Source organism: Colias eurytheme, chromosome 6, assembly GCF_061535395.1.
Source record: "Colias eurytheme isolate Ceu_HAF_F1 chromosome 6, ilColEury1 Martin Lab GWU primary, whole genome shotgun sequence".
Lineage (NCBI taxonomy): Eukaryota > Metazoa > Arthropoda > Insecta > Lepidoptera > Pieridae > Colias > Colias eurytheme.
Window position 1 is genome coordinate 5440259 of NC_142985.1, and position 12508 is coordinate 5452766.

Below are 12508 nucleotides of genomic sequence, written 5' to 3' on the forward strand. Positions count from 1 at the left end.
AGTTTCATAATTAAGTTATTCGAGTACCAACATACATTCCAATATTTCCTCGTTATAATATTAGTGTAAGTGCTTACGAAGGTTATAATAATTAATATCAATCAATACATTGCTTATATTCAAGGAAACTAACTAACATACCAAATGTACATCACAGCATATGTACCAATAAATTAATTCGAATTATTCAGATGTAATGGCAGAAATATTTTAACTCCATATTAAATCAATATGAAATTATTTGTGTAACAGTTTATGTAGAAATCAACTTCAACTTAAACCAATGAACAACTTTAACTGAAAACAAATCTTATCTAATTAAACCGGTTTATCTCCAAAAAGACTTTTGCAATTTTTATTGGGCATAAAGCGGTACTCTTGTTGTTAGTAAGAGATTTTATAATTCTTATTTTGTGTTGATAACATTTACTCATTTAATCCGTCAAGTATCACCGGTACATGATTTAATAACAATTGTTACCAAAAATATTATTAATTCAGAATACGTATATTTTAATGAGCACTGTTCCTACATATAATAAACAGTCAATTCATATCTTTGAATTATAAATTCCTGGTAAGTAATTATTCTCTCCTAAGTCTAAAGGAACGGGGCTCTGCAATCATCTATTCTCGTCTTCATCTCAATCACAATAGAACTGTTGTTTACACTTGTGCTTATTGGTTTCCTGTTATATTATATGTTCTAAGCTTGCCTTATGAATGCTTATATTGCGTGGAAATCATTTTAATAAACGGTATTCCATTGGCACTCTCGGTATGGAATTCCAAATTGTTTTCTAAGAATCTATACTCATTAAAATATATCTAGCCATTTGTCGTAAAATTAGAAAACCTTTTTACTCAATAGATCTGAACACAATTCTGGATTGCAAATTTGCAAACTCGAAACCATTTTTACTCCGCTTGCGAAAAACGAAAATCGTGAATGGAAGTTACCACGTAAGTCTGGGACAATTAAACTCATTTTATACGAGCTACGTGGATCGTACGGGTAAAATAAAGAATTGATGTGCAAACTTTGATATCCTATTTTACCTATTTATGGGATTAATTTCATAAAATCCGGCATTCGGAAAAGGGTAAAAAAGCTTCATCAATATTTGATAGTTGTTTTCCAAGAGCTCTATCGACGTCTAATCAAGTCAGTATTATTTTCACTGAAATATTTATAGTATGAACATAATAGGTATACTTAATATCTATAGGTAGGTATAATTAAATATATATATAATAGTTACATACTTAAATTTCAAAATTTACAATTTGAAGAAAAGAATATTATCGTTTTTAGAATATACATAAATTTTCTCGCGCTACGCGTGCTAGATAGAGCGATGTGTGCAGAGTTGATTGTTACGATCACACAATGCAACTCTCTACATAATATGTACTTAACATTAATAATTTTGAAAAGCATCTCTCCCATCAAAACTTGATAATTATATATTATATTATAGATTATAGAGCGTTTAGTTATTTTTTCTTGATGCTGTGTTCAATAATAATTCATACTGCGCAGTATTGTTAATGAAACTTGTCAGAAGTCTTAACAAAGTTGTTTATTCCAAATAAAAAAGCTGATCAATTCACGAGAATTAATTTCTGTATGCAAAGTCCACAAGTGAGATGCAACGGAGACGGCTGAAACGTCACCAAGAGAATTAAATGGAACAACTTCAAAACAAGGCGAGTGAATCCAACGATATAACCATGTGAAACTTCTGTCTAAGTTTATCTTCAACTCGCTAACAATGTTAGTCTTCGTTTAATATTAATTTGATAATTAAATTGTGATATACTGATAGAAGGATTTGAGGGAAGCTAATTGATCGTTTATTGAGCGGAAATATAATCATTTATATGATTTGTGACTACATATTACAAACAGGTTGGGTTAGGTAGGTACACAAAAAAAGTTCCTACTTCAGTCCGCAATTTTTATGCTGTTTTATTGTTGGTACTTTATTTTAGTTGCACGAGAACAGCAATCAAATGAAAACTTCTGAAGTTTGTAATGACTGGTTTCTAAACTTTATTGTTTTTCTTTTTATTTCTTTAATTCCTAGTTATTATGACCTACTAGGTAAAATTTTGAATTTCGAATTTCCACTTTCAGGAAATTTCTAGAAAGAGGAAATCAAATTCGTTCGATGTATCAATGTTTATTATTTCCAATTTTAATTTGGTAATGAACCCAATTTATACCACAATATGAAAGTTTCAGCAAAATAACAGGCGAGTACGTACGTATGACAAGTGCAATTCGTTTTTTCATTTTTCACAAAAATGACGCCTCCTTCGGATACAAAGCCGTTTTATAGCCTCACAATGGGATTGTGTTCTTTCATCTACGGGCCTTTATAGCCCACCCGTCAGCTGCGGCATGCCAAAATTGAGACAGTTATAACTATGTACATTACCCGGCAATATTTAATAAAGCAATTTTATGACGCAGCAGAATTAGTTGTTCGCTCGGATTAAAAGCAAAAATTATTACATCATGAACTGGAAATGCAGCATAATTTCATCTAAATTACATCGTAAACAAACACCTAAATATAGACCTCGTGAAAATTGGCTGAAAGCCACTAAATGATTGAACTTTGTTCTGTTTCAGGAAAACGTCACTTTCGATTGATGTCTACTCAATTGGAAGATCTCTGTTTTTGGCGTTAGACAAGAAAATACATAATATAATAACGTATTTCTAATTTGTTTTTGTACTTTATATTTATTACCTAGCTATACTATTAAGTATTCTGTGATCTTGTTATAAAAATACTACATATTACGTGCATGATACGATATGAAATAGTTGAAACAACCTAAGTAGTGTTTGTGTAGTGATTAAAGTTTGTATAAATTATTTAGAACTAATACCGAAAAGTTGCATTCGTTTATAATTTAGATAAAACATAAATTCTTGTCAGGCTACATTATTTATTGAGCAAACTCCATTAAAATTATCATTCTATTTAATATTCATATTCTATTCGAGGACATATTGGCAAGAATCATAAATCGCATTCTAAAATACACATACGAACCTACAGTATTCATTCAACGCATAGTTATATAAAAAAAATCAAAATTTAACAAAGCATGTTCGTTCAGTTCAAGATATCTCATAATAAATTTTATAGGATCTCTCTGACATGTAATAAATTAAAATTTATAATTAATATAATCATTCAGCATTTACTAACTGACGAAGTGGACATAACAAGATAAGCATCCACTGATATGGGCTAATTTTATAGTAAATTTTGCAATACATGAAAATATACGTACAGTGTATATTAGTATCAGTTCGGTTACATATTACGGCCAAATTGTAAATCATTAACAAAAAAATATTTTTTTTATACCTTGTGTTTTAATCTTATTTATTTTGAGTGGAGACAAATTATTGTCCCTGCAAAGCTTTATGCCTCCAGTTACAGAATACGCTTAAAAACAAAACTGAGCACTTAATCTTCTTATATATAAAAACTAGCGGTCCGCCCCGGCTTCGCCCGTGGTACATATGAAAAATAGATGTTGGCCGATTCTCAGACTTACCCGATATGCACAGAAAATTTCATGAGAATCGGTCCACCCGTTTCGGAGGAGTATGCAGACTAACATTGTGACACGAGAATTTTATATATCTTCTTATCTTCTCTCTTTCTTATATATAAAAATGAATCGCAAAATGTGTTGGTAAGCGCATAACTCGAGAACGGCTGAACCGATTTCGATAATTCTTTTTTTATTATATTCCTTGAAGTACGAGGATGGTTCTTATGTAGAGAAAACGTAAATATTATGTACCACGGGCGAAGACGGGGCGGACCGCTAGTCTTATATATATAAAAATGAATCGCAAAATGTGTTGGTAAGCGGATAACTCGAGGACGGCTGAACCGATTTCGATAATTCTTTTTTTATTATATTCCTTGAAGTACGAGGATGGTTCTTATGTAGAGAAAACGTAAACATATACCACGGGCGAAGCCGGGGCGGACCGCTAGTCTTCTTCTTATATATAAAAATGAATCGGAAAATGTGTTGGTAAGCGCATAACTCGAGAACGGCTGAACCGATTTCGATAATTCTTTTTTTATTATATTCCTTGAAGTACGAGGATGGTTTTTACGTAGAGAAAACGTAAATATGTATGTACCACGGGCGAAGCCGGGGCGGACCGCTAGTAAGATATATAAAAATGAATCGCAAAATGTGTTGGTAAGCGCATAACTCGAGAACGGCTGAACCGATTTCGATAATTCTTTTTTTATTATATTCCTTGAAGTACGAGGATGGTTTTTATGTAGAGAAAACGTAAATATGTACCACGGGCGAAGCCGGGGCGGACCGCTAGTCTTATATGTCGGAGAATTTAAATAACTCTCCATAATTAATTATAATTAGGTAGATATGTGAAATAATATTAAATAATGACTCAGTGCGCACACCTTGCGCGGTCGATGGTAGTACCGAGACTATATCATCGAGCTACTGACTCAAGGAATATAAACCATAGCATGGCCCGTAAGCCCATGCATTTCATATCAATTCAATATCGACATTATGTTGTACACAATAGAGTACATTATAACAGGAAGGCACATAACAACTACTCTGTTATGATTCTCTCACACGGCCATTCTGACAACGAGCGCGTTCTCGCGCGAACAATTCGACAAGTAATTTTGCAAATTACTTACTGCGTTGTTATTTCATTTGTTGTATTCAAACTCTTTTCCCTTCACGGTTTGTAACTTTTCACACCGACTCACAAATTATTACTCATCATCGTCATCATCGGCGATATCAACAACTGCTACTGTCGCCTAAAGGCGAAGCTTTGAATGTATTGTGTGTGTTTATTATATTGTAAGTGTAGAGCTCTGAACAAATACTGGAACTACATGCAGCGCGGAGCCTGACATGTACTGTAGTCACATGAAGCGCAATGCTTCGCACAAAATCTGGAACTACATACAGCGCGGAGCCTCATATGTACTGTGACTACAAGGAGCTTAAAGCTACCCACAACAACTGGAACTACATGCAGCGCGGAGCCTGCCATGTACTGTGATCACAAGGAGCGCAATGCTACCCATAACATCTGGAACTACATGCAGCGCGGAGCCTGCCATGTACTGTGATCACAAGGAGAGCAAAGCTACCCATAACATTTGGAACTACATGCAGCGCGGAGCTTGCCATGTATTGGTGTGTGTGTGTGTGTGTGTTATATTGTAAGTGTAGAGCTCTGAACAAATACTGGAACTACATGCAGCGCGGAGCCTGACATGTACTGTAGTCACATGAAGCGCAATGCTTCGCACAAAATCTGGAACTACATACAGCGCGGAGCCTCATATGTACTGTGACTACAAGGAGCTTAAAGCTACCCACAACAACTGGAACTACACGAAGCGCGCAGCTTCCAATGTACTGTGATCACAAGGAGCGCAATGCTACCCATAACATCTGGAACTACATGCAGCGCGGAGCCTGCCATGTACTGTGATCACAAGGAGCGCAAGCGCTACCCACAACTACACGAAGCGCGGAGCTTCCAATGTACAATATGACATACACGCCTTGCTATGTCAAACACAGAGCTATTATTGAGCTATTAAATTGTGGTGTGCATGTGTGTTATGAAACTTTTGTGTAATACTTAGATTAACTATACGGAACTATGTAACAACCGAAGGAATAAATAGGTAAAAATAATAAAATAAAACAAAAATAAAATTATACGGAGTATGTCTTTATTTATTAATAATATTTTATTGTAATTTGTACAAAACAATGTAAGAAAATCTAGTACAGACTTATAAGGTAAAAATATTTTACGCAATATGCGGCCTTATTGCTCACACACAGCAATCTCTGCCAGGCAACCTGGAAGTTACTGGAAATAAGGAGTAACTTGTGGACTACATTTTTTTTTTCATTCATTGACTCACTTTCCAACTGCGGCCTCCAGTTTGAGACTCGATTCGATACCTCTCGTTATCGCAAATTTTAGATTATTTTGCATGGACTGGAGAACTTCTCTCCTAACTCAGTAATAAACATCGTATAACACGCCATCAATTCGTCATTCAGTGACACTATTTACAGGAATACACAAAACCACCTTGCACCTATAACTTGATGTATACTAGGTATAAAACAACACTTTACAATTGGGGCAGAGTAACAAATAATAATTAATTTACGAAGACTGAACCAGGTTCTAAAGTCGCACCGACTTCCATATCATTTACCACTACCGACGATATCACATTGTCATAGTCTACCTTCCAACGATTCAATAATGATAAATGACCGTCAAAACAAGTAAAATAATATTGATGTTACAATCGGCTTTTCTTTCTTACTAACACAATATCATCAACATTAAATAGAATGTTTTTTTTTTCAATACGAGCCTTGTACACGTACAATCGCTCGTCCATCCTGACTTTGCGTTATTTCTAATTTCAAACAATTTAACTACTAAAGTGTAGACACTCGTACTAAAACATTATTACGCGGTGGACTTGCAGCCTATAGACAATTGCAATGGGCTGTCGCCTGTGCTGTGCATTTCTTTCATACAATACAATTCAAAGTAAGTTGAATTTCGTCAATAATTGTAGAATACCATACGTTCATGATTTTCAGCGATAATGAAACAATGAACAGCATAAACCTTTAAAATAACCCGTTAGTGCAACTCATACCGCTTGTAATTTTGTAAAACTCAAAATAACACTGTCAACACAAGTCTATGAGTTCGCTACTTGCAAATGACATAGCTTGATCGGCTACTATTCCTTTCAGCGCCTTAAATAACACGACAAAAACAAAGCGCTTAACATGCTCTTTTTTTTTCGAAGACACATTTTTAACAGGAGCTAGGTGACAATATTTACCAGTAAATCCGTCAACAATTACCAATGCGATTCCATAAACTCGTAAGTGCCATTCGTATCGATTGTAAGGTATGAAGTGGTTCTGATACATTTTCTATCGGATGTTAAGTCGACTGTCTAGCTCTGGAGGGCCTTTTTAGGGATTTTGCGATGTAAAAATGTTCAATGTATGTTCTAACGAACTTACTACACTAAATTTTTGCAGGTTTTTCCAAACTTAAATGTTTCAAATAATCATGAAATGATTGTATCAATAAATGAATGGTATCACTTCATTTGCACCTAACAAAACAAGAAGTTTATATAGCAGGCATTTTTTTTATCGTATGTGACAACCTTAAACTTAAATCAATAATGTCATTTCATCGCACATGTCGCGAATCTTTACTATTTTTGCCCGAATTGAACATTATGTGGAGACAACTAGTTTCTACTAATAAAATCTACATGCGGTATTCTTGCACCCTTGCGTAGGTACCGACATCGAAATCAAAAGCTTGTATGTAAGCCCATCATCTATGAACACGAGGAGAAAATCTTTTTCTTATGACGTGATGCTTTGAGACTATTAATTCAGTCTGTTAATATTTTAAAATGTTAACGCTTAATTGTTTATGCTTGAGGTCTTCTTAATATCCTTCTAGCTCGATTTAATAACAACTTTCTGTGTCAGTGATTCTTTGATCATAATATTCGATTATCAAGTTGATAATTACTTTCTTGTAGAAAAACTGAACTATAACAATCTATTGAACAGGAATCTGTATGTACTTCAACAACGATGAACGAACGTCATTATATTTTGTTTTTACTTTAATTTCTCCACGGGTGGGTGTCCGTATGCGAAGTGCACCAATCCTACTTTACGTCTTTTTTATTTATTTCATACAAAGGGGCTAAGACTTAAGAAAAGCTAGGAGTAATCTCTCTACAATACCTCACGAATAAATATCTCTTATCTATCTGACGAAGCTACCGTTCGATGTTATGAAACCTTGCGGTGAATACCTATTCAATGTTGCAACAGCAACTTGCATTTATTCCAATTAAATGAAAACTCTGAGCAAGTGAGACTTTCAATACTCTTCTTAAACAAAAGAATGTAACCTCTTATGATTTTGAAAACTCGAACATCGTTGAATATAAAAAGTAGCTACGAAGTCACATAATTTATCTAGTCCTTGGTTAATAACAAGGGCATTACAAAGCCTTATAAACGTTGAAAGAACTATAGATTGTGCTAGTGTTGTATTCACAAGTCTTATTTCCATTTCACAAAATTCGTGCTTTACTTTCAATAATGGATCTCACACGATGAACATAATTAAAATCATTCGAATCCGCGTCTATAAATTCCAAATTATTGTCCGCAAAAACAAATTTTTTTATTTTAAATTCACGAATAATTTGAGTTCCATTGTTATCCATAATCAAACTACGTCCGGCTCTAGTAAAAACATCTCAACCTGTTACTTCATCCCAGGAAGTACTCGAGAGTCTACAAAAACCAAAGCTCATAATATTTACAGTTATGGGTAATGTGAACGGGCGAATGAATAGGTTGATACATGCCAATTCTTGTTACGCGAGTGTATACAAACTCTAGAGGCCTGGTCATGTTATCCGCGGCTATCCTTTTACAAAGGAAAAAAAAACAATCGGACCCGCTGTCAATAAGGCACTTGAACTTAACGCTGGCAACATCTGTGACTGTAAGCAGGGTATCGTGCTGTAAACACACATTAACAGGGTATTGTTTCTTAAAGAGCGTGCCGCCCATTGCTTAGAAAACAAACCTCTTCTATGTGACCAAATTTATGACTATAAGTGCGTTGTTGTACTATTTCTTAAATATTCAACGGACCTTTGTTATTCTTATTGATTAAACTAACTGATTTTGTTTCATAGGCGAGATTTGCCGTCACGTTTGTAATGACATGTGAACACACAGTTATAGCAAACAATTTGCAACATGCGACGCTTTAATTGATTTGTGCCAAAATGTCTATCAAGACCCACAAAATCAATCGGCGTGTATCATAATAAATCAGATCATACCTGGTCATCTGCAATACCTTCTACCACGAATTTACTATATTCGCGTAGTTCCAGCCCCTTCGCAGCCGGTCGGTTAGCACCAGCTTTGTAGTGGAACACTCGATGTATGTTGAAACTCGATCACTTTTTAACCATACCATATCTCAAAAAGGTATTTTCGTTACACCATTATGCTGCCGTAAACTCGCTATCATTCGGGTCGTACATCGGTATGTAAACATCATTATAGTTTACCTTTCTTAATTATGCGTTAGACCCGGAAACAAAATGTTTCGTTTCGGGAAAGTGTATCTGCCATTTCTTTTAACAGAGATGCGCACGACATGATGATTGCGAAACCCACACACAACATTGTCGTTATCGTGCTAACATTCTCATGATTTATTGGTGGAAACTGTGGTTCTTCTCAAACCTCATTACACTAGCTATATCTTCTTGAATCTCACTAACACTATCACTCGTTTCACTCACTTGCAGATTTGCACCGTTAAACAAAGTCTTATTCGTATTGGAATCGGGAGTAATAAGTGCCGATCCCACCGCTGCTGTCGGAGAATTTAAATAACTCTCCATAATTAATTATAATTAGGTAGATATGTGAAATAATATTAAATAATGACTCAGTGCGCACACCTTGCGCGGTCGATGGTAGTACCGAGACTATATCATCGAGCTACTGACTCAAGGAATATAAACCATAGCATGGCCCGTAAGCCCATGCATTTCATATCAATTCAATATCGACATTATGTTGTACACAATAGAGTACATTATAACAGGAAGGCACATAACAACTACTCTGTTATGATTCTCTCACATATATATAAAAATGAATCGCAAAATGTGTTGGTAAGCGCATAACTCGAGAACGGCTGAACCGATTTCGATAATTCTTTTTTTATTATATTCCTTGAAGTACGAGGATGGTTTTTATGTAGAGAAAACGTAAATATGTGCCACGGGCGAAGCCGGGGCGGACCGCTAGTTTATTATAAAAACATTGTTATTTGTTATATTTTAACTCATGATTGCGTAGTTATGTTGAACCTTGAAAACCGTTAATAAGGAAGATAAAAGATTACATTAATTAACAATAAAAACAATTATGAAAAACGTAGAGAGCAAACGGAGAATGTTAATATTTATCATAGGCTCTTCTGATAGTAGGCACCTAGTTTCTCCCCACAGTTCCTTTTTGTTTGTTAAATATTTAAGTCGGTTAAACATAGCTTTAGTTTCATTATTTTAATTATTTCTCGGGTTCTATCGCAGATTTATTTCTTTATTTATATTTATGTGTAAAATTATAAGCACGTCGTAAGTTTTGATGATCATACGATTTATGTTATGTGAAGAGAAGGCCGAACGTCAGCTGATGTTATCAACACTGATTCTGAACATTAAAATTTTAACGAATTTTGGATAAATGTCGGAATATAATAATGTTTATTTGACAAAGCATTCGTTTGTACATTGGTACGGTCGGTACTATATCATACATATACCTTACTAGGTAATTTGTTATTGATTGAATTATAGGCAAATGATAAAGTTAAACAGAAGAATAATTATAGGTACCTACATATCTATTAATTTAACGTCAATTGGTTTTAAAATTGTAAGTAACACAATGTTATCGTTTTGTATCTTATCAAAACATTTATAGTCTCCTATACGCCGCTAATTGATTAAAATAAATGATGAATGTTCATTTTAAGAAAAACTATGAATCATTTACAAAATTTATGAATAGCTATGTAGGTAGTAATTATTGTAAGGTAAATATTATAGGTAGGTTGATAGGTTGGTTAGGTATAAATTTGTAATATATATATATATATATAAATGTTATAGGAAAACATGAAAACTAAAGCCTTAGTTTTTCTTCGAATTCGTTAGTAGGTAGGTATGTACCTACATTAGGTACATACCTACCTACCTACATTATTAGCACCACAGCAAAGTGCAAGTTACGTTCAGAAGGTATCTGTTTATTTCCAAAATTAGAGTAATTAAAAATAGTGTTGGTATAGTTGCCATACGTGGGTATTTTATTTTATAAACAAACAGTTTAGGTATAACATTACCTACGTTTAGAAAAACAGCATTAGCTTCATTTTCTCTTCTTCTTTTTTGTTGCCCGTATCAATTATTGACATTTAAATGAGGAAAATAATTGTCTTCATTGATTGATATTAATGATTAATGATTAATATTAATAAATGAAATAGATATAAGTAAACATGAAAAACTGATGGTGATAACAGCGCGGCGGTCAAAAATATATGAAAACAAAATAATAGGTTCATAAATATTATTTTAATTTTTAATAAATGCATTAAAAATAAGGGTCTTTTAACTTATTAATAACAAAATAACATTTAACTCTGAATCACGTATTAGTTATGTCATTCCGTAGCTATAGGTGGCGTGACATTGGTACTGGTACAGTTAGATAATGGTTTGCCTTATCTGTTTCCGATAATCTTATTTACTTCAAAGAAAAAAAAATAGTAAACAATAATGCAATACTTTAAAAACCTGTTTTAAAAAGCAGCAAGCAGAGAACGTAATAAACCAGTTAAAAATAAATACAATTAACTCGTGACCAATGCTACAAAAAACAAACACAACAAAGCTTAAACCTCAAAGGATACGCATTGGAATTTTAACTTTGAAAACAATAAAACGAATCAGCCATACTTAGAAATATATTGTACAGAATTTAATAAATAACCACAATTAATATAGAAAAGAATACATGCAGCTATAAACATTAAAATCAGTAACATTTAAAGGATCACGTCATTCAACTTATTAAAATTCTAACACTTACTCGTTGTTACAGCTCCAGTTGTATTTGAGCCTGATACTCCAAAAACATTAATGTACATAACACAAATAAATATACACCACCACATACTGGAACAATATTTGGGGGCTGCCCGTCGACAGCCCACCAAAAAGAACATTATTCGTTCTTAGATAAACTTTCGTTTTTGACAGCACACAAGAATCACACAAATAAATCCAAAAACTGTAAGCAGTATTGCGTTTTCAATAATAATACTCGTCTATACAACAAATGTCACTGTTGTGTATATAATTTATCACACAATTATAATGATAAGTATTCACGATATATTTTGAGGTTATTTTTACGTGCCACTAGTGCGAGCGCGATGGCGAATGTCGATTGTCTTGTCGTAGGAGACAGGCAGGTGTGAGATGGGTGCCGGTCCTGCCTCTAGATGGCGATAGCGGCGCACGCGTGACGTAGTTCAGTTTTGGCGGACGGCAAATGTACACCGTCGAGTGCAGCGGCGCTGTACTGTTAATTTCGTCGTGAGCATTCATTTATTAAACTTACTGAATTATTGATATATTAGGATGTGAATATATACCTTTTTATTAATTCAGAATTTCTTGAATAATTCTTAAGTTTTTACTCATCTTTCAAGTGGTAACTACTGTCCTTTACTGAAAATTACAGGCGAAAAAATTGA

The 12508-nt window shown here is 34.0% G+C and overlaps 1 protein-coding gene across 6 annotated transcripts in view; it reads right to left on the bottom strand.

The window, feature by feature from the left end:
• The window catches only part of LOC149907650 (low-density lipoprotein receptor-like), a 157159-nt gene extending 144955 nt beyond the window's left edge, over nt 1-12204 (bottom strand). For 3 of the 6 annotated variants that reach the window (XM_090102675.1, XM_090102673.1, XM_090102670.1), the window contains exon 1: nt 11839-12203. In XM_090102675.1, the coding sequence (XP_089958801.1) occupies nt 11839-11974 (136 nt within the window). In that variant the 5' untranslated portion in view covers nt 11975-12203. Of the gene's footprint in view, nt 1-11838 lie in introns of all 6 variants that reach the window. The other 3 variants (XM_090102674.1, XM_090102672.1, XM_090102671.1) reach the window with 2 other exon arrangements.
• Nucleotides 12205-12508: the final 304 nt, after the last annotated feature.